The 23,943-nt window shown below is 37.5% G+C and overlaps 2 protein-coding genes across 10 annotated transcripts in view; both read left to right on the top strand.

Moving 5' to 3' along the window:
- The window catches only part of LOC106621199 (uncharacterized), a 35,461-nt gene extending 20,210 nt beyond the window's left edge, over positions 1 to 15,251 (top strand). For 4 of the 9 annotated variants that reach the window (XM_036376745.2, XM_070112352.1, XM_070112353.1 and 1 more), the window contains 4 exons: positions 7,841 to 8,419; positions 8,784 to 10,285; positions 10,728 to 10,942; positions 11,024 to 15,251. In XM_036376745.2, the coding sequence (XP_036232638.2) occupies positions 9,099 to 10,285; positions 10,728 to 10,942; positions 11,024 to 15,096 (5,475 nt within the window). In that variant the 5' untranslated portion in view covers positions 7,841 to 8,419; positions 8,784 to 9,098 and the 3' untranslated portion in view covers positions 15,097 to 15,251. The remainder of the gene's footprint in view (positions 1 to 7,840; positions 8,420 to 8,783; positions 10,286 to 10,727; positions 10,943 to 11,023) is intronic. The other 5 variants (XM_036376736.2, XM_036376743.2, XM_036376740.2 and 2 more) reach the window with 2 other exon arrangements.
- On the top strand, positions 3,625 to 5,670 carry LOC138855689 (uncharacterized). Its single transcript, XM_070112355.1, has 2 exons — positions 3,625 to 4,924; positions 5,367 to 5,670. Exons 1-2 carry the CDS (start codon positions 3,738 to 3,740, stop codon positions 5,653 to 5,655), a joined length of 1,476 nt encoding a protein of 491 aa, XP_069968456.1. The 5' UTR covers positions 3,625 to 3,737; the 3' UTR covers positions 5,656 to 5,670.
- Positions 15,252 to 23,943: the final 8,692 nt, after the last annotated feature.

The following is a 23,943-nucleotide window of genomic DNA, read 5'->3' as shown; positions in this document are numbered from 1 at the left end:
GCCTTGATGACGCGAGTAATCCTCTCACCACCTGAGCCTAGCAGATCATCAGCATGGCTTCCGGAAAGTGCTAGGTACCACCACAGCATCATAAACTCCCAGATAGTTCATGGCCTGAACCAGAAGCCACCCTGCGAGAGCACAATCCTCGTAGCGTTGGACTTGTCAAAAGCTTTTAACACAGTCAATCACACAACGCTACTTGAGGACATAGAACAATCAACGCTCCCTCCAGGGGTGGACTATGAACTACCTGAGCGGTCGGCATTCATCTATACTGTTTCGAGGTCAAAACTCCAAACTTAGGAAAATTAAACAGTGGTTTCCGCAGGGCGGTGTCCTCTCCCCACTGCTGTTTAATTTCTATATTTCGAAACTCCCCCAGCCACCAGCGGGAATTTCAGTGACCTCGTACGCTGATGACTGTACGATATTGACGTCGGGCAATGGAGTCGATGGCATGTGTTCAAAAGTAAACAGCTACCTCTCCGATCTTTCTCGCTTCTTCTCTGTAAGGAACCTAGCACTCTCGCCCACTAAATCCTCAGCGACCATATTCACAAATTGGACGAAGGAGTACAGACTGAACCTGAACATTTCAGTCGATGGCACAAAAATTCCGACGGTTAATAACCCTAAAATCTTAGGCCGGTCCTAAATTATACAGCCCCAATATCGTCGCCTGGATGCAGTGACACGCAGAAGAAGAAGCTTCAGACCTGTCAGAACACTGCACTCCGAACTATCACGGAATGCCTCTTGATGTCTCCAATCGAACACCTACATAGTGAGGCCCGTATGCTTCCGGTTAAGGAACACAACGAACTCCTCTCCAAGCAGTTTCTGCTGGGGTGTTTTCGTAGAAACCACCCCTGTAGTCGCCTGCTTGTAACGGAGTCGCCTCCTAGGAACATCAAGAGGTCTTTCCTTGATTACGTCGACGATATTAGACAGTACGCCGACCGGACTTCGGACGCAACGAACTTCAGACAGGCAGAAACCGCCATTCACAGTGGAGCCACCAACACCTTCACCGACTCCACCCATAGCAGACATAGAGCTCGAATTGCCTCGCGAAACCAGAGTGACCCTCGCGCAACTTCGTTCTGGATACTGTAGCAGGTTAAACTCCTTATCCAGAATAGACCCAGACATACCAAACACATGTCCTGCGTGCAATGAGTCTCCGCATGACACTAACCACCTCTTTGCCCAACAAATCCCACTCATCTAACACCCTTCTCCCTATGGTCCACCCCGTCGAAACAGCTCGTTTCCTGGGCCACCCGTTAGATGACCTCGACGACAACGAATCTGGAATTTATCACCCAAACGGGGACTAGGTAACCGTTACAACAACAACAACAACCCCAGTGTCTATAGTTGACTCTTTACCGAATATATCGGTCAACATAGATCAAGGCGGCAAGATCCACAAAGAAATCTAAAACGAGTATACATTTGACTTTGCGAGAGTATAAAATATTCGGTTACATCCGAACTTAGCCCGTCCTTACTTGTTTTTGTTTTGATTTTGTGTGTTCATATTCAACTGGGTCTCCGTTTCAAGCCGCTATCGCCGCACGTTTTACCGTCGTCCTGCCAAAGGACCCATGGTTGTCTACACTTGCGGTGGGTCACACGAGGGTTGACACAAGTCCCTATGAGAGATCGTATTGTGTTCAATGCCAGGCAGACACTAATCAGGAGCTCTCTCAGTTGAACCTGTACGGGTTTTAGCGAGACGGCCGGATCAGGAGGATACGGAGCAACCCTGCTGCTAGTCGTTGGTCTAATGACGACAACCCTAAACTAAAACTTACCGATCCAAACAGGGTTAGATCGCCGAAATAATAGCCCTTGACCGGATAAAAATCTGTGTCAATTCCGGTAACGTAGAACCAGCTGTTGTGAGAATTGTTGACATTTTGGTCTTCATATCAGCTTTAATCCATCAGTTAGTTTAATATTGTACTTGGGTTCATCAGAAAATAGTACAATCGTACTTTTTGTAATACTTCAGTTAGCTTGAGCTTTTGCAAATTCAAGCCGAGCTTTCCGATTTTTGTGCGAAATATATAGCTTTTTGGCACTTCTGCATGCTATGAAGTTATTTTCTACAGATCGTCGCTGGATGGGACTGCACGAAATATTCAAGCCTAAGTCGTTCGGGATAAATCTAGCTGATTTAAAGCGTTATTTTTTATGGAGCGCACTATGGTCATATTCTCACGGCAAGTAGTTTTACGTGGTCTGCCACCTCCATGAATTGTGGTTAGGACGCCCGAAGAACGAAAACGACTTATAATTCTTGAGACAATGCTGTGATTAATTGTGTACTTTTTCAAAATATTATTTACTGATTCATCGTTTTCGAAATTGCTAATAATTTTTTCCCTAAATAGTGCTGAATACTTATTACGCGCCATTTCACAAATGTTTTTTTTTTTATTACGAAGCAACACCATCGGTTGATTACAAATGACTAATCTAATTGTATTAAAATTACTTCAACACGCTCTTTCAATAACGGTTTTTAACTACAGAAAGAATTTTAACGGGACTTGTTGAAATAAAGGTCGATAAATAAGTAAATATAGTTTAGTGCTTTAGTTTTGTCGCAGCCGCAGCAAATAAACGTATTAAGCGAAATTTTTGTATATCAAAATTTTATTTGTAACAAATAGAGGTTAAGCTTAATACATTTTTGTTTTGAACATATAATCCTATTATATTCTTAAAAAACAAGAAAAAACGTTAACTTCGGTTGCACCGAAGCTATAATACCCTTCACAAATACAAAGGCCCCTTACAAGAACTTGATTCCGAACGTTCAATTTGTATGGAAGCTATATGATATAGTGATCTGATCTGACCAATTTCTGGGGATATTAATTTGTTGCCTTGAACGATAACTCGTGCCTAATTTCGTGAAGATACCTCGTCAAATGAAAGAGTTTTCCATACAAGCACTTCATTCCGATTGTTCAGTTTGTACGGCAGTTATATGCTATAGTCATCCGATCTGAATAATTTCTTTGGAGGTTAGATTATTGCCTTAAATAATAATCCATGCCAAGTTTTGAGAAGATACCTCGACAAATGAAAGAGTTTTACACACAAGCACTTCATTCCGATTGTTCAGTTTGTATGGAAGCTATATGCTATAGTCATCCGATATCGACCGTTCCGACAAATAAGCAGCTTCTTTGTGAGAAAAGGACAGGTGCAAAATCAGATCGATAGCTTAAAAACTGAGAGATTAGTTTGTATATATACAGACAGACGGACATGGGTGTTACAAATTTCGGCAATTTTGGCAAAACTTTTACATATTGTTTTGAACTAAATGTGTACAAGGTGAACTTCTGCTTTAGTCGTGCTGCCAGCATCTCCTACAGCTTTTTGGAGTTCCCGACGGGCTTCAGTCGCCGATTTCTTTGACTGAAAAAAGAAAATCAACACATCCCGCAAATGACGATTATTTGACAAAAAATCGAACATATGCATACATGTGAAACCTCTAAAAAAAATGCGAATTGAGGGGACTGCCACAAAAAACGACGTCTCAGGATGCCAATTACAATATTTACATAGAGATTTTATCAAAACGCGAACATTTCAAGTCCTCATATTTACGTGGATGTCACGTGACAAACATTTTCAGATACATTATCATCAAATAAGAAATTAATATTAGTACTGAAAATATATGCTGCTTACGTAGAGTAACTGCTATGACGAAAGTAATGATATTATCTTCAACTGCGAATGTGTTTAAGTCAACCTGCGAACATACGACTATGGATCTTGGATTAAATGGGGAAACAAGTTCAGTGTCTAAAGTAGATATTGTGAGCGCTACTGAACGTTGTAGTGGACGACGAGAGATCGAAGGCAGCTATGCTCGCTACAATAAAAACGAAAGGGAAGTTTATAAACATTGCAATTTGTGCTGTGATAAATCAAGGCTTCAGGTTGACTCTTCCTTGCTCATAACTCGATCAAAATTTTCCAAGAGTCATCTAGTTAATGGGACATTGCAGGAATCAATTAAACCACAAATTGCTGCCAACAGCTCACATGTAACACAAAATCCACGTTGCAGTCTACAACGTACAGAAGCTGATATTTATTCCGGTATTGTTGAGCAGGGACAACATGATGACAGTTGCATTATCAAATCGAGACTATTTTTGGCAGATTTTGAAAGATTAAAATTCTCGAATAAATGTACATCAGTATATAATGAAACAATAAGCACAAATTGTAGATGTGATTATAATTGCAGTATCAATAGCTTGCATGCATTTGACGAAAATGTCAATGCAAACAAACACAATTGTGCCAATGGCGTGTCTTCAGGTGGTTTTCATCAAATCTGTCGTGTTTCGTTAGTTTCTGGAAAAGCCAAATGCTTCAGAGATAAAATAAGCGAAATTAACAGTAAAAATTCAAGAAAAATACGAACTGGTGTAGCAGGTGCGAACGGAATACTTACCAGCCAAATGAGTACCAATACGATTCATTATATACTGTTGATATTATTATCATTGTCACAAGTCCGTTGGACGCATGCTCTATTATTAGTTGAATCGAAATATTTGAACCCTACTGATGACGATTACGTAGCTGATAGTACCAATAATAATCCATACATGAACACTAGCATTTCTAGCGAAAGCAGTAATCGGATTGTAGCAAAGCCTGGATTAGCCGTTGGAGGAGTTATTGGTGGTAGTTCGGCATCGGGATCCAGTGGTTACATGGATAAAATGAAAATGAATAATTTGGAAAGGAGTGTTGCTGCAGTGTTAAAAAAAGTTGCCTACGGTACGACGTCAACTACAAAGCGCAGCATTCCAGACAATAGTTACATACCAAGTTTAACAACGATTGCCACACCATTGTTGACAACTTTACGGTAAGTTTCTACCTACAGTGTCTCAACCATTATATAAAGCGAATTTTTCTTGATAAAAAGTTAATAAATAAAGCGAAAAATTGACTTGGTTGCATGTTTACTGCAGGCAAATAATAAATAAAAAATAACCGGATTAAAAATAAATTATTTCATGATTATGAAATTTATTTTAAATTCTTTAATACCAAATACTGAATTTAAAGATATAAAAAAATATGAGTCCAATAAGGAATAGCATTTATTTTAGAATTATTAAATTGAAAAATAAAATTATAAATTTGTAATCTTAAACATCCTGGATTGTTGATTTTTGATCCCAACATTGGAATTAAAAATAGGAATATATTTTTGATTCTAGATGTTGAAAATCTAATTTTTGATCTAATAATTACAAAAAAAAAACATTCGCATCTCTGGTTTACTAAACTATAATATATTGCAGGTATGCCGAAAAGTCGTCGCAGCAACAGCAAATTAATCATCATCATAGAAACTATGAGTTGGATTTGGAACGTGACCATGCATTGCCGACTTCGGCGCCTAATGCAGACATATTAAAAAGTAACAGTAATCCAACTTATCCTAATCCGAATAGACATCACAACCATGAACGTGAGCGCCATAGACATATGATGAACTCTACTCCTTTTTCCCTAAATAGTGCTGAATACTTATTACGCGCCATTTCACAAATGTTTTTTTTTTTATTACGAAGCAACACCATCGGTTGATTACAAATGACTAATCTAATTGTATTAAAATTACTTCAACACGCTCTTTCAATAACGGTTTTTAACTACAGAAAGAATTTTAACGGGACTTGTTGAAATAAAGGTCGATAAATAAGTAAATATAGTTTAGTGCTTTAGTTTTGTCGCAGCCGCAGCAAATAAACGTATTAAGCGAAATTTTTGTATATCAAAATTTTATTTGTAACAAATAGAGGTTAAGCTTAATACATTTTTGTTTTGAACATATAATCCTATTATATTCTTAAAAAACAAGAAAAAACGTTAACTTCGGTTGCACCGAAGCTATAATACCCTTCACAAATACAAAGGCCCCTTACAAGAACTTGATTCCGAACGTTCAATTTGTATGGAAGCTATATGATATAGTGATCTGATCTGACCAATTTCTGGGGATATTAATTTGTTGCCTTGAACGATAACTCGTGCCTAATTTCGTGAAGATACCTCGTCAAATGAAAGAGTTTTCCATACAAGCACTTCATTCCGATTGTTCAGTTTGTACGGCAGTTATATGCTATAGTCATCCGATCTGAATAATTTCTTTGGAGGTTAGATTATTGCCTTAAATAATAATCCATGCCAAGTTTTGAGAAGATACCTCGACAAATGAAAGAGTTTTACACACAAGCACTTCATTCCGATTGTTCAGTTTGTATGGAAGCTATATGCTATAGTCATCCGATATCGACCGTTCCGACAAATAAGCAGCTTCTTTGTGAGAAAAGGACAGGTGCAAAATCAGATCGATAGCTTAAAAACTGAGAGATTAGTTTGTATATATACAGACAGACGGACATGGGTGTTACAAATTTCGGCAATTTTGGCAAAACTTTTACATATTGTTTTGAACTAAATGTGTACAAGGTGAACTTCTGCTTTAGTCGTGCTGCCAGCATCTCCTACAGCTTTTTGGAGTTCCCGACGGGCTTCAGTCGCCGATTTCTTTGACTGAAAAAAGAAAATCAACACATCCCGCAAATGACGATTATTTGACAAAAAATCGAACATATGCATACATGTGAAACCTCTAAAAAAAATGCGAATTGAGGGGACTGCCACAAAAAACGACGTCTCAGGATGCCAATTACAATATTTACATAGAGATTTTATCAAAACGCGAACATTTCAAGTCCTCTGTAGCTATCCAAAGAGAGTTGTGTGTATAAATTTTCTGTCCTGTTGCGCGTCGCTTTTTAGAAAATCTCTCTCGCCAAGTCCTCTATGTTAATAAAAGATTGAAATGAAAACGATCCAAGCTGTTTTCGATTGGGGAAGTCATGGACCGTTATCACTACCTTAGAGTTTTAGAAGATGTAATGCTTCCTAATGCTGAATAGAACATGCCTTTAGTTTGGCGATGCAACAGATGGTAATGGTCATGATTGGTTATAGGATCAAGGAATCGAATAGAAAACCTGTGGAAGGTTGTAAAGGAAAAGTTAGGACCCATAAACCCACGAAATAAAAAGGAACTATAGGAAAAAGTCCAAGAGGCGTGGTATTAAATACCGAATTCAGTATGTAAAGCTCTAGTGGAATCTGTGTGTGTTAAACATAGCGAAATAGCGTGAATTACTTTTACAATTTGTGAACTTTAAATATTAATATCTCGAAAACTGTGAGTCTGAGGCGAGTATATTTGTATACATTTTTTAGTGCTGAAAATATCCTCAATGCGTTCATGCAATCAGAGCGCGACGCCAAAGAAATTGTAATCGTGCCTTTTAGGTTTTCTCAAACCCAAACCTATCTAGAGCTCTGTTAACTGCCTCCGGCCATATGTTTATAAAACCCTCAATATCAAGAAAAGACCTAACACAGTCTTAATGCATAAGTGCTCACTCTAGTCAGCGTAAGCTATATGCATGTAAATATATTTGCGCTCAAAGTAGTTTTGCTTTTATATAATATGAAAGAAAAAAGGTCAGTTATTGGTGTCGAAATTGCTTTGAACATATTCAGAGAAATAAGTAATGTGGTTGGCGAAAAAATTGAAATTGTTTTGCAGTTTGTCTAGTCCCGTGTGCTCTCATAATTAGGTAACTCTAGTAACTGAACGCTCTAGTATAACCAATGTTGTTATTGCAACGATCCACATCAAAAAAAAAAATTAAGAAAGCAAAAAGTGTATTATTTTCACTAATTTAAATACGTTTTTTTTAAGTTTTCTAAAGGCTGGCCAAAAATAAGAGCTCAGCTCCATGAGAACGAAAAACCATATGGGACTGTTACCAATAGTACAAAAATATTGCGAAGTAACGGAATATTCGACTTTTTCTTGGGGAAGGATTAAGAATGCTTTGCAATATTGTGGGAAATATAAGACCATTAAAAATATTCCCCGCAAAAAACCGAGAAATACAACATTTAACGACGATAGACAAATAGTAGGGATGAGCATGGTGGATCCTTTGACGTGAAATGAAATTATCTCCTTATGAACAAGGTGTATGATACATGAGTCAGCATATATAGTCTGCCCGTAGATTGCAAAAAAACTCCCTAAATGAGCGAATTGTATGACGCAAGCCGAGCGTATCAAAGAAGGACATCAAACGAAGACTAGCGATTGCGAGAGAACACCAGTAAAGGACACAAAATTATAGGATCTATTGGTTTGGTGTGATAAATCCAAGCTTAATGTATTTAAGAATGGTGACCCTCTGTCAGGCGACCACCACTACAAAAATTAAACCCACGATATCGAAAAAAAAGTGTGAAACGTGGTGGATCTTCAGTCATGGTATGGGGGTGCTCGAAAATTCATACCAATGACGAAGAAAGTAGATTTTTGCTTTTACATTAAAATTCAGCTTTAAAAAACTATGAATACAATAAATTTAAAGTCAATTCTTTTAATTTTGTGGGATTTTTTTTTCGATTTATCAATGAAAGTTCAACTTTTATGTATTTTTACAATTGTGTGAGCAGAAGTGTAACTCTATTCCAATTTTGACAAAATTTTGCAAAAGTATAAAAATAAAGAAAATACTTGAAAAAAGGTATTTTGACTATAGCTATGCGTTACATGATCAATAAATAATAAAAAAAAATTCCATGACATATAGAAGCAAACAATTAAATGAAAATTACCACCTTTTTCGCAGATTACACTAGCTGAAAGAATGTATATTAAAGTCACCAAAAGTAAACCGAACATTATAACATCAAACCTATTGTTATTCGGATTTCATTACCTGGCCGGCAACTCTACTCAGGATTTAAGGCAATTAGGAACACGAGCTATAATTCCAGCAAAAGTTGTTTGATCAAGCGGTTACGTCACATAATAAACGCATGAGTTAGCTTTATAAAAATATTTACGTGGATGTCACGTGACAAACATTTTCAGATACATTATCATCAAATAAGAAATTAATATTAGTACTGAAAATATATGCTGCTTACGTAGAGTAACTGCTATGACGAAAGTAATGATATTATCTTCAACTGCGAATGTGTTTAAGTCAACCTGCGAACATACGACTATGGATCTTGGATTAAATGGGGAAACAAGTTCAGTGTCTAAAGTAGATATTGTGAGCGCTACTGAACGTTGTAGTGGACGACGAGAGATCGAAGGCAGCTATGCTCGCTACAATAAAAACGAAAGGGAAGTTTATAAACATTGCAATTTGTGCTGTGATAAATCAAGGCTTCAGGTTGACTCTTCCTTGCTCATAACTCGATCAAAATTTTCCAAGAGTCATCTAGTTAATGGGACATTGCAGGAATCAATTAAACCACAAATTGCTGCCAACAGCTCACATGTAACACAAAATCCACGTTGCAGTCTACAACGTACAGAAGCTGATATTTATTCCGGTATTGTTGAGCAGGGACAACATGATGACAGTTGCATTATCAAATCGAGACTATTTTTGGCAGATTTTGAAAGATTAAAATTCTCGAATAAATGTACATCAGTATATAATGAAACAATAAGCACAAATTGTAGATGTGATTATAATTGCAGTATCAATAGCTTGCATGCATTTGACGAAAATGTCAATGCAAACAAACACAATTGTGCCAATGGCGTGTCTTCAGGTGGTTTTCATCAAATCTGTCGTGTTTCGTTAGTTTCTGGAAAAGCCAAATGCTTCAGAGATAAAATAAGCGAAATTAACAGTAAAAATTCAAGAAAAATACGAACTGGTGTAGCAGGTGCGAATGGAATACTTACCAGCCAAATGAGTACCAATACGATTCATTATATACTGTTGATATTATTATCATTGTCACAAGTCCGTTGGACGCATGCTCTATTATTAGTTGAATCGAAATATTTGAACCCTACTGATGACGATTACGTAGCTGATAGTACCAATAATAATCCATACATGAACACTAGCATTTCTAGCGAAAGCAGTAATCGGATTGTAGCAAAGCCTGGATTAGCCGTTGGAGGAGTTATTGGTGGTAGTTCGGCATCGGGATCCAGTGGTTACATGGATAAAATGAAAATGAATAATTTGGAAAGGAGTGTTGCTGCAGTGTTAAAAAAAGTTGCCTACGGTACGACGTCAACTACAAAGCGCAGCATTCCAGACAATAGTTACATACCAAGTTTAACAACGATTGCCACACCATTGTTGACAACTTTACGGTAAGTTTCTACCTACAGTGTCTCAACCATTATATAAAGCGAATTTTTCTTGATAAAAAGTTAATAAATAAAGCGAAAAATTGACTTGGTTGCATGTTTACTGCAGGCAAATAATAAATAAAAAATAACCGGATTAAAAATAAATTATTTCATGATTATGAAATTTATTTTAAATTCTTTAATACCAAATACTGAATTTAAAGATATAAAAAAATATGAGTCCAATAAGGAATAGCATTTATTTTAGAATTATTAAATTGAAAAATAAAATTATAAATTTGTAATCTTAAACATCCTGGATTGTTGATTTTTGATCCCAACATTGGAATTAAAAATAGGAATATATTTTTGATTCTAGATGTTGAAAATCTAATTTTTGATCTAATAATTACAAAAAAAAAACATTCGCATCTCTGGTTTACTAAACTATAATATATTGCAGGTATGCCGAAAAGTCGTCGCAGCAACAGCAAATTAATCATCATCATAGAAACTATGAGTTGGATTTGGAACGTGACCATGCATTGCCGACTTCGGCGCCTAATGCAGACATATTAAAAAGTAACAGTAATCCAACTTATCCTAATCCGAATAGACATCACAACCATGAACGTGAGCGCCATAGACATATGATGAACTCTACTCCTTCGCCTTCAAGTAATTATCTCTAACACTTCTTTGTTGTGTTTTATCTAACACTCTAACTTATATATTATATTCTTATTATTTTAATTACAGTACCGAACATCCCAAAGAAAAATAATGGTCAGTTACCCTCCATACCAATATATCCAGGCGATATGCCGTCATATTCTCCCCCAGCACGTTCATTTTTTACTCCGCCATTGCCACCAGAATATCAAAATCCTTTTGCTGATAAACCAACACTACGTGGTACTAATAACGAAGGAATTATACCTAACACAGGGACGTATATAAATAGGCGCCCTATACCACCCCCAAGTTTAATGCCTGGTCATGAACGTATACCATTTCGTCCGCCTGATTTAGCGGCATCTACTGGAAACAATTCCCCGGACATATCGGTGGCCCTTGTGCAAACAAGTAATAGTAGTGGTACTAACATACCTCTTGACACGAAAGCGGATGTAGATCGTAAGAAAGCACTGAATACGCCATCTCGTAGCAACGCTGTTTATGGTAATGCAAATGTTGACAATATTAATGTTGGCGGTGTTATACATTCAATGACAAGTGATACCAGCAAAAACTTTTATGATAGTTCTAATTCACATGAGTTGCCAGTGCAAAGTAATAATTCCGAGCGACAACACGGTAGCCGTCAAGAAGTTTTGCCAAGTATACGACGAATTTTAAGTGGTTCTAATGGTAAAGGTGATATACCAGAAGTACTGTTAAAACAAGCTACATCTCGCCCGGTTGTTAACTACAATCAACCGCCATCCTCACCGGTTGTACTTTTGGATGGCAGTTATGTAGCACAACAAATTGATAGTGTTGAAGAAAGTGGAATATCGAGTAGCTCAAACATCAACAAAAGCAAGAACAGTTCAACATTAAACAGCGGCACGGAGATATATGATGCGACAAGAGTGGAATCTAGCGAGCATAACTATTTTTTCAAGACCAACACGTTCAATGAGCAACTATATGGTAATGGCAGTAGAAACAGTAGCACCTCCTCCCCGTCAACAGCTGCAGCAATTGGTGGACAACTGGGTGTAAATATTGCAGCTGCAACTTCTACAACATCGACGATAATTAGCGGGACGGTTGGAAAGAATCTGACGTTGTCAGCAACAATTGGGAGCAGTAATATTGCCAGTGATCCGGGATCATCTGCAACGTCCACGTCGACAGCTGCTGCTGCCTCGTCACACTCCACGTGGGCGGTCGCATGGAATATCCATGTATATTTCTCCGTTGTACTATTCACCATTTTGGCAGTTTACTCCTTATACAAAGTGCTTACTTACAATAAGTTGACGCATCTTTTTTCACAATCGTATTTTATGTGCATCAATTTGGTTTTGATTGTGATTTGTTCTGCTCGTATTTTCTATCTGTGCTATGATGCTTATAATATTCATGCTACGTTCAACTTGTTTATTTCTGAATTGTTGCTAAATTTGCCTGCCACGTTATTGACTATTTCATTTTCAGTTCTGATCTTGTATCTCTTTTTGAAAGCTTTGAACCATAAAAATAATCGTTATTCTGCTCTCATACGACCGCTAACGGTTGTGGTTGGTTGTGGAGTACATGTGTTGCTCTGCATTACACTACATTATGTAGAATCATACACTCTGCAGAACCAACAGCAACAACATTTATTATATCAACAACAGCAACAACAGCTACATTATCGTCGACAGCAACAACTTCTGCATCAACACCATCATCAGCCTCAGCAGCAACAATTTATTTCGGCAGCTTCAACAAATTTGTGGGTATCCGAAGCTGGGTTTAATACCCGTTCGGCTTTTTTTCTTCAATCAGCCGCGGCAGCACCGCCTTCCAATGTGATAAGCAACACACCACCGCCAAGAGTTCTATCACTTATATGTCAGATCATATACATATTTGTTTGTCTATTTCTTGGTCTATTGTACCTATATTTGTATCGTATTTTGAAGCGAATACTACGTAGTAAATCTCAAAATTATATACATGGTTATCAGAATCTCTCTTATGCTATACATATCACCATAGCGACAGCTTTGTTATTTGTTTTGTTGGCTGCCTTACAAATATTTGGCGCCATCAGTATATCTACAACTCGACCACTGATACAACAGTTAACAGCTGAGATCGATTGGTTACAGTGGGGTTATCAGTTCTCTTTGCGATTAATTGAAATTGCTATAATAACTTTACTTTCTTGGGTCGCCGGTTTGAAAACTAGTGGCGGCAGCAGTGGGGTCGGTGTAGGCATTAATGCAGCAGCTAACGGGGATGCTCGCTATGGAGTGGCGGGAGAAAATGGTGGTGGTAATGTCGTTTTTGGAAGTGGAACAGCTAATCATAATCGCGAAAAACATGCTCACCATCACTTTCATCACAATCATTCAAATGTGGCGGGTTTCTTTCTGCCATGCACATCCAGCTCGAGCCAGGAGCAGATAGATACCGACTACCCAGCAGTTTGTAACGCAAATACAAATCTTCATACTTATACAATGCGTACAGGCAAACTGATATATGACGATAGCTTTGCTTTAAACTCTTTGTCTGGGAATGGGCAATCACAGTTAAACGGTGTTGGTAATAGTGCAATTCCAGCTGGGAATCGAAATACAAGTGAATTTCAGTTACAGACGCAACCAACATATCAGAGACCATATGATTCGGGGTCTATTAACAGCGCAATGGCGAACCAGAATACAAGTGAATATGGAACGCAGAGTACATTAGCAGGCGGAGGTGGTGGTAAATGTGGGCGCTATAGCCATGAGGTGCCTCAGTATACTGATTATTTGACAGATGCCATTACTGATCATTATGAAAACCCAAACTTTGATTTGCATGGTTCTGTAAGCGGTTCAGGATTTGGAGCATCTGCAGCCAACCCTACTGGAGTACAAAAATTTACGAAAACTTCAACCACTTCCACAACAGCTAGTAGTAGTGGAGGCTCAGGCTCGTCCGCAACCTCACAGCAGCAAATGTTGCTTTTGCAGAGTGATAGTTGCTATTCAGAACCTTTACAGCCTACTCATACATCCAGTTACGATTTCAATAATTTCGAAAGACCACATTTGGGAACATCCGGTGCTGAACCATCTTCAGATTGTTGGTCCGATCCCCACAGAGGTCAACCAGTGTCACGTATTGTCGATAATCATAAAAGTAAACGTGAAAAGAAAATGCATACTACTTTAGATCGTGATGCTTATGAAAATCCTGAGCGGCGTAGTTCAAACTCCACCCATTCTTGTGCCTCTAGCCGCTATGGTGGTTACAACTCCTTTGATCGTGGCTTATACAACGGTGTTCGCAAAAGTGGTACGCTGAATAACATTGTTGGTACTGGGAATGGGGGTGGTCATATGTCTGGGATAGGTATTATGCATGGACGAAATTCATCCTCTTCATCAGCTGCGTCTTCGAATATATCAGCTCAGCGTGCATCTGGTACACAAACGATAGCGCTGTCATCTGAAAAACATCTTCAACAGCGCAGTGGTCGGGGCAATATTGCAGGTATGGCACGTGATCGTAATCAAGATCGCGAACACGAATACCTATTTAGTCGCTCGTCTCTAGATCGTAGCAGCACACACCCGCAACACCCACATCAAAATTCTGATGATGATATGATGTTACCAGGTAGTAATGTAGAGCGCACTAATTTAATCGATAATGAAGATGGTTCTTGTATTACAAATAGTAACAGCACAACATCCTTTTGCGGTGGCCATAGCAAAATGAACGATACTTACGTTGGAAATAGTAAAGCAAGTAACCTCTCGTTCGCCCAAAGTAATTTAAAAAATAACACACATTCCAACTCATTACTGTTGCAAGCAAGTTATCACAACCATCAGAAACAACTTCCTGCTCCAGTAAACACCACAAAGCAACAGAAAAGACAGGAAGCCTCACTATCCACTGCAAATTCTAATTTTGGTTCAACTGAGTCTGGTGCACATAACTCCGGCACTTCTAATACATCCATCACATCGTCGACTGCCTCAGAAAACTCCAGTAATCGAAGTAAGGGCTCGGCAATGCTTGTTGCTGAACACGGATTTGTACGCTTTCGCGCTATTGACGACATGAACAATGCACAGGGCGTAGGCATACATAATGCATCAGTACGAAATTAAGACCGTCGCATTCGCTATTACCTGTTGCTGCATACCTAACGAGGAACATTATGGTTAAAGCCCAAAAGGCAATTTTTTTAAATTAATATTTAAGCAATAATGATTTGATAGCTGTGAGTACTTTCTTTATCCCAATATATCTTTGATACACAATAGAGCCGGCTTTTATTGAAAAAAGTTTCATCATTGTTTTATTGTAGATATATTGCCTGCGCAATGATCATTCTCGTACACTTAACCTCATTATTATTTTTGAAGTTTTGTTATAATATCATTCACAGTGACAAAACGCTTTTGTGATACCTACTTATAAAAATGACTACGGGACTATGAAAATCTCAAGGTAGCTAATTATTAATATATATTATTTGATTATTGTGCAATTATAAATGCACATTTCTTCTAAATTTTCATTACTTAACACTTATATTTATAACAATATCTTATTATATCCATAGCTGTTAACGAAAAACTTCCCTCACCAAATTTCCTAAATTTGCATAATTTAGTATCCGAAGTATTTTAAATAAACCTGTATTCAATAATATTTACATTTGATTACGATTTTCGAAAACCGATTTACATAAATCAAAAATGTATATTTATTGAAAATACAAACCAAATGATTAATTGTGTATATAGTTTGTTTGCCAATCAAAATATAAAACAAAAATCGTTTCTCGGAGAATCGATTACAAGAATTGTACTAAAATAAGGATTACATTATATATACATATAAATTATGTTAGGAGTTTGGCAATATATTAGATTGGGTGTCAATTATGTATTTGTTTCCATAAACAATATACACACGCAAAATGTAATTTTTGCAAAACTAACTAAGTGATTGAAAGGAAATGCCTAAGATATCAATTTATTGACACTCACGAAAGCTAATTTTTGAATGGTAAAGAATTCTGTGCTGTTTTGTCATTTTGAACTTTGCGTTATATTGCTTATTAGATTCATCAGTCTTGGAGAGGTTCGCAACGAAGGTACTAACAACATAAACAAATGCAAAAAGAATGGATAGATTCACAAAAAAAATGTGACCAGTTGATAGTTGACATTGAGAAGATTTATCTAAATAAAACTTTTCGTTTACTAAGAAGCAAAAAAATAAAAAGAAATATTTGTAGACATACCTAAAAACTCAATCATTTCATTGCTAAACAACAATTCTCGAAAAAACAATACATGTAATGACTTTTTAGCTCTTTGAGATGCTCAAATCACCTTCACAATACGTTTATAAACACATGAAACGAGTAATAGCAAATACAGAATATACTTAATACGTTTAACTTAAAAGAAACGTTTATAATATATTCATAAATAGCATTATATTGTTAATCTCAAATCATATGACACCCTTAGAATAGCATTAAGAAGGATATCACATCATATTGTATAATGTATGTATTGTAGTTAGATGAACTTGCGCGCGTAGTTAGTTTATCGTTTAACAGCTAAAATACTGGTGAATCAATTTTTATCTGGATGAGCATAATTTGGTGCTAATCATTTTCAATTCCATTCATAACTATTTTACATTAAAACTACTCAAGTGAAGACCAGCTATTTCAGTTGTCATGTGCATATAAAACTAGATATGTGGGCTTGTAATAAAGGCAAGAACAATAATAAAACAAAATTAATAAGATTTGAACTGATTAATTAAGGATTCTCACTTTGTTTTTGTCGCATGTAATAATACACAAATAACATAGTTTCTATATACATATATAAATATGCATATAACTATAAATTTTTAAGCATTTATTGTCGATTTATGTTTTTTATTAGCAGCAGATACTAACGCATATAAGGACTTAAATAAATATAACAAAACTTAGTTTACTGCATAAATAAAATACATACATGTTTCTAAATCAAATTTCTCATTATGTACATCTGTAAATGTAGTTAATAGAATATTTTGAAATGCACATAGATTTATAATATATAAATATAAGCTAATAGTATAGCACATTTGCAAAAAATAGTATTAAGTGACATATGCTTCAACTAGGCAAGCAAAAAAATAAAACCTTAAAAGTATTTAAATAATTTTATATATATACATATAATATATAAATTCTTTAATTATGGTAAATAATGTCTACTGAATTGTGTTGTTTTCTATAGTTTTTGATGAAATTTGATTGGTAATGCTGTGCACAAAAATTCCATTCAAACATCAGCTACATTCAGAGAAATTACTGCTGAATATAGACCCAACAATAATTTGGCAGTATTCCTGCGCTCCATTTCCCTTGATAGCGCTTCACCAATGTCTTGATGGAACCTCTCGCCTTGTTCGTCACTCACGACACCAGATATAGGGTGCGTTCGAGCTACGAAATAATTGCAGCAGTATAGCGACTGTGTTGCATATTTGCTGATACTCTGCTGATGTGCAGACAAAAATTTAGTGTTGCCGATTATTTGCATAAATTGCGTGCAAAAAATGCCAGCAGAACGTGATGCTGTTGCAAGTGTTGCCAAAAACGAACGTGATACTTTGACAAATTTGCAACACTGCTGTCGTGATTGCCATCTCGAACGCACCCATTACCTATTATGGTTTCCTAGAAAATTTTGGACAGCGTTCACTAAACATTTCCAGGCGAGTTTTTCTTGATGATTCATTTTTTCTTCAAAACTCTTATCCTTTATCAGTTACCGTATTTGTGGACTTACAAATATTCTTTAATTCTTCTTAATCGTCCTGACTTAGAACAAGTTCCGGAGTAGAATCTTGATTATCTGGCACTGGCAGTTCGGCACTATGCAGGATGGATCTGTTGGCCGAAAACAAGTTTAAATACTGGGCAGAGTTGAAATGCCTTCTTTGTCAAACAAAAATAACAATCACATAATTCTTTGGCTCAATATAAATCATTGGTATAGAAAATGGCTATTAGCCACCTAACACACGTTACACAACATTTATGTGGAACCCAAGTTTTATCTTGATTTCTCACAGGAAATACAAAATAGTTTAAATAGTACTGTTTAATGTATGACGTGAAATTACGACGCTGAGATTTAAAATATACAGGGGTGTTGTGGAAATCAAAACAGATTTGCTTAGCTGTCAGAATTGCAAACCAATTCTGTTTTTCAATGGTGTCACAGAATCTGATTGGATTTTCGTCTTTTCGAACATATGCAAAACCAATATTCGAGTCAGCTGTTTACTATGTGACAAAATTTGCAAATGAATAAATTAGGAAGCGTTTTATAAATTTGAAATGCTGAATGAAGTCTACTAAAGTTTACAATGAGTTCCGCTATTTTAGCTTTTATTTTGTTTGAAGTAAAAAAGCAACGAAAAAAATAAAAGGAATATATTAAAAGATCACAGTAATCCACTTGATGCACCATGGGAGTCGCATGTGAGATTTGGCTTGTATTTACTTGTATGTTTGTATACATGCTTACTTTACTGATTTATATCACATTATCGACTGAATAAAGACGCATTTGGGTGTTAAATTATGTTTGTTACGTTTTGTAAATTCTCTTAAAATATCTTGCTATTTTCCATAAACTCGATAATTATGACATTTTTTCTTTTATTCTTATGTTTCCCCTATAGAAATAACGATAAATTAAATCGTAAGAATAATATAAATTATTTTCTTAATTTACATTTGAAATCTGTCAGCAAAAATCCTCTTGCTTTGTTTCTGATAACAAAACCGATAAAATTGGTTTCCGTGACACCCAAAACCGAAACAATTTCTGTTTCGAACGTCAAACCACTAATATCTGAATTCATGACACCTACTACATTTTTTTTTATCGGTTTCAATTCTGATTCAAACAACTATCAGATTCCACAACACCCCTGATAAAAATTCACTCACATAACAAAAACTGTTGGGGTCGTTAGAGCACTATATACATACACATAGTCAATAAAGTCTGCGTTCACCCTACAAATTTTTTTAAGTGAAGTAAAAACACAATGTAAATCAGTTAAAATTTTTTGCATGTATTTCTTCTGTATATTCTTCAAATTCTTTAGTTCAAAATGCAAAAGCAGAAATGTATATTCCTATTTTCATTTTTGTGAAAACGGGATTTGAGTGTAAAAACAAGTAAACATAGGCACCATTAAGTCTGCGTTCAGTTAGCTTGAATTGGAAATACCGTTACTTCTCATGAATTTGTTCATTCTTTTTGCGTCGATTCTATTGTGTTTTAATAAAATTAGTCGTTTCAAGAGCTCGTGACGTGTTTTAATAATATTTAAAAAAATGTAAACTAAAGGAAACGAAATTAGTCTGTCGGAAAGAAAAATTATCATTAAGTTGTGGGAAAATGGCGAAAGTTTCAGAAAAACTAATAATATTTAAAAAAATGGAAATCAAAGGAAAAATAATTAGTCTGTCGGAAAGAAATCTTGTTGGTACAGTTAAATACTGAGGTGGCGGAATTATGGTGTGGGGTTGCATTGCCGCTGGTGGTGTGGGTCAGCTTGAATTTATTGAATGCACAAAGGATAAGTGATATTTGAACATTTTAAAAAACAATTTGAAACAAAGTGCAAAGAATCTTGGCTTATCTTCGACGTTTTGGTTCCAACAAGATAATGACCCGAAGCATACTGCGGAAATCGTTAGACTTTGGCCGGCCAGATCGCGGTTTTGACGTTAAAATTCCGGTTTTTTTTTTAATTGTTTACGACGCGCCGGACAAAAGAATACGTTCTTCCAATAGTATGCCCAATTTATCTGAAACTTGCGCTATCTTTCCACAACTTAATGATAATCTTTCTTTCCGACTGACTAATTTCATTGCCTTTGTTTTCCATTTTTTTTTTAATATTATTAACACGCGTCACGAGCTCTTTAAACGACTTACTATATAAAACACAATAGAATCTACGCAAAAAGAAGGAACAAATTCATGAGAAGTAACGGAGTTTCCAATTTAAGCTAACTGAACGAAGACTTTCTGGTGCCTATATTTACGTGTTATTACACCAAAATCCCGTTACTCGAAAATTAAAATAGGAATATACATTTTTGTTTTTGCATTTTGAACTTAAGAATATAAAGAAGAAATACATGTAAAAAATTTGAACTGAATTACCTATTTACATTGTGTTTTTACGTCACTTAAAAAAATGTGTCGGGTGAACGCAGACTTTATTGGCTATGTGTATGTATACAAAGGTATACAGTCGTATAAATGAAGTTATTTTAAAAAGTCATCTTATAAGGTCAGAAATGAATATGTAGCTGTAACAAAAAACTGAACGTGATTGAACTATTATATGGTATATTGTTAATGCGAGTACACCAACATAAACAGAAAGTTCGTGCGACAAAAACAGTGTTTACCAGTGTTATTAGATTAAACGGTTAGGTGTAGTCTGAGACATAAAAAAATGACAACTTTAAATAAGTTTTTTTTTGGCCGGTAAATTATTTTATTTTATAAAAGTAAATACATGGCATAATTAAATAAGGTTTCGACTTTACATGGCAGAAATTTGAATAAAAGCAAGAAAAAATGCACCGAATCTATAATACCCTTCACATATACAAAAGATTTAATACAAGAACTTGATTTTGGTTGTTCAGTTTGTATGACAGCTATGTTCTTGTTGTTATAGCGGCAGAATTCTGCCGAGTTGACAGTCCTTGACCGGATAAAATCCCAGTCCATTCCGGTTACGTAGACATGACTGTAGTGGGAATGGGACAACTATATGCTATAGTGGTCCGATCTAAACAATTTCTTCGGAGATAGTATCGTTGCCTAGGACAATACACAGCCTAGTATCCAATGTGCTGCATGTCGTCACTGGTTTCATTTAAAATGTACTGACCTCACACCTGAAGAGTTTAAGGCTACGGCCATTAGCATAAAGAGAAAAGAGTCTGTCTGGAACTGCTACCTCAATGATATTAGCGTCAAGAAAGGTTAAGATCTCCGGGAATTTGATGATGGCAAACTACCATATAACCTGTCACCGGCTAATGAAATTGAGAGTCTTTTCCAAAAGTATTTTTATCGCTTTACTACTGATTACGACTGTAAGTTTGAATATCTTCGAAATTCAACTGTAAGTAGCGTAAAAAATCTAAAGGATGCGGTAAGCAAGCTGTCTGAACAAAACACAACACTCACTAATGATTTTTCTACCCTTAATGACAGGCTTACATCCAATTCTAACAACAGCCGGTTATACGTTACCGGAATTGACCCGGATTTTATCCGGCTGTTATTTCGGCGATCTAACCCTGTTTGGATCGGTAAGTGTTAGTTTAAGTTTGTCGTCATTAGAGCAACGCCTAGCAGCAGGGCTGCTCCGTATTCTCTTGACCCGTGCTGGCATCGGGTCTAACCCGGGCCCAAAGGAATTCTGCTGCAACAACCACCACCAACACGCACCCCACTCACCTCTAGGATCACGCCTGGACACCCGCGACAAACGCGACTCCTACAATTCAACTGCAACGGACTTCAGAGTAAGATCGAGGAGATAGTTGCATTCATGAGCCGGGAGCGCGTAACGAAAGCTGCGGTCCACGAAACCAAGCTAAACAGCCGCTCAGATCTTCTGAGTTGTGCAGGTTTCAAAGTTTTACGTAAGGATCGCGAGCGAGATAATGGTGGAGGCCTAGCCTTCATATTGCACAACACCGTGCAATATCGTCTAATCGATGTTGACATCGACCGCAGGGACACTACCCTAGAATGTCAGGGTATAGCTGTCCGGTCAGGCGATGTCGAGCTCGAAATATTTAATATATACATCCCCCCAGTTACATGTTGCGCAACAGGATATCACCCGAACATAGATGCGCTACTTCGTGGTGAAAACCGTTTGGTGCTAGGCGACTTTAACGCGCATCACGATCTTTCGCATTCCTGCCTGTCAAACGATCGTAGGGGGATGGAGCTGGCGGAACTGATAGACGATTCGACATTCTGCACAATGAATGACGAAGCCCCCACCAGAATTATGGGCACCTGTAATAGCTCGCCCGATATTACCATCGCTAGCGGTGGTCTGATAAATAGCATAACCTGGCGACCTATGCTAACTCTCGCACCATCTGCCCATAATTATCTCGATCGAGAAACCTCCCGATATTATTCCTATATACAACCGCACCTTCATTAACTTTAACAAAGCTAACTGGGTCGGCTTCACAAATTTACTGAGAGCACCTTCAACGCACTACCCGTTCCTACGGACGTCATCGTTGGCGAGCATCAATTCCGCAAGGTAATCGCTGCTGCCACTGCTCGCTTCATACCGGCTGGAAGAATCGCTGAACTCCGCCCTAATATCCAGCCGAAACAGTTGTAGTAGCAATCTAGAAGCTCCTCAACCACCAGCGGGAATTTCCGTGACCTCCATGCTGACGACTGCACGATATTGACGTTGGGCAATGGAATCGATGGCATGTGCTCATAAGTAAAAAGCTATCTCTCCGACATTTCTCGCTTCTTCTATACAAGGAGTCTGACAACATTTCAGTCGATGGCACAAAAATTCCGACAGTCAACAACCCTAAACTTTTAGGCGTTACATTAGACAGTCTGTGCTCCTTCACTCCTCATACTACCGCGATAACTGCCAAAGTACAGAGCCGCAACAAAATCCTCAAATCGCTTGCCACCAGCTCTTGGGGAAAAACAAAGAAACGTTATTGGATGTAGTGCAACGCAGACGAAAAAGATTCAGACTTGTCAAAACACTGCACTCCGGACTAACAAGGGATGCCTCTTGATGTCCCCAATGGAACACCTGCACAGTGAGGCCCTTATGCTTCTGGTAAAGGAACATAACGAGCTCCTCTCCAAGTAGTTTCTGCTGGGGTTTTTTTTCGCAGAAATCACCTCTGCAGTCGTCTGCTTGAGGCGGAACCGCCTCCTGGGAACAGCAAGAGGTCCTTCCTTGATTACGGCGACGACATCAGACAGTACGCCGACCGGACTTCGAACGTAACGAACTTTAGACAAGCACTGACCGCCATTCACAGTGGAGACATCAACACCTTCATCGACTCCCTCTCAGTGAGTGGCGTAGAGCTCGAGTTGCCTCGTGAAACCAGAGTGACCCTTGCGCAACTTCGTCCTAGATATTGTAGCAGGTTAAACAGGTTAAACTCCTACATATCCCGAATAGACCCAGACATTCGAAACAAATGTCCTGCGTGCAATAAGTCTCCGCATGATATTGTACTAACCACTGCTTTGCATGCCAACAAACCCAACTCATCTAACACCCTTTTCCCTATGGTTCGACCCCGTCGAAACAGCTCGTTTCATGGGCCTCCCGTTAGATGACCTCGACGACAACCAAACTATAACTTATCATCCAAGCGGGGACTATTTAACCGTTACAACAACAACAACAGGCTTACATCAGTCGACAACAAGCTCAACACCAAACTAAACCTACCCATGAGCAAAGATGATATATTCACGGAAATGTCTGAACGGAAACGTTATTGTGCTGAACATTCCTGAGTCAGACAAAGCTGTGGGTAAAGACCGTTTAGAGGATGACAGGGCGAATTTAGTAGCTGCTCTGCCTCCTAGCTTCATGAGTGTTTCTACTCAACTCAAGTTACGCGGACTTGGACGACATACACCGGGACGTACACGTCTTCTTGGCGTCACTACTCGCTCAGCAGTCGACGCACTCTCTATCATCAAGTATAGACCTCCGATGGAAACACAAATGTCATCTTTAAGGCTGATCTCACCCCTTCCCAACAACAGCGCCTAAAAAACCTGCGACTGGATCTAGACTATGGTGAAAGGTGGTGACGACAGCATGACAATGAAATATATTCATGGTGTGCCTAA

Source organism: Bactrocera oleae, chromosome X, assembly GCF_042242935.1.
Source record: "Bactrocera oleae isolate idBacOlea1 chromosome X, idBacOlea1, whole genome shotgun sequence".
In the NCBI taxonomy this organism is placed as follows: domain Eukaryota; kingdom Metazoa; phylum Arthropoda; class Insecta; order Diptera; family Tephritidae; genus Bactrocera; species Bactrocera oleae.
The sequence above is the reverse complement of the archived record's forward strand: the minus strand, read 5'-3'. Positions and strand labels throughout refer to the sequence as shown.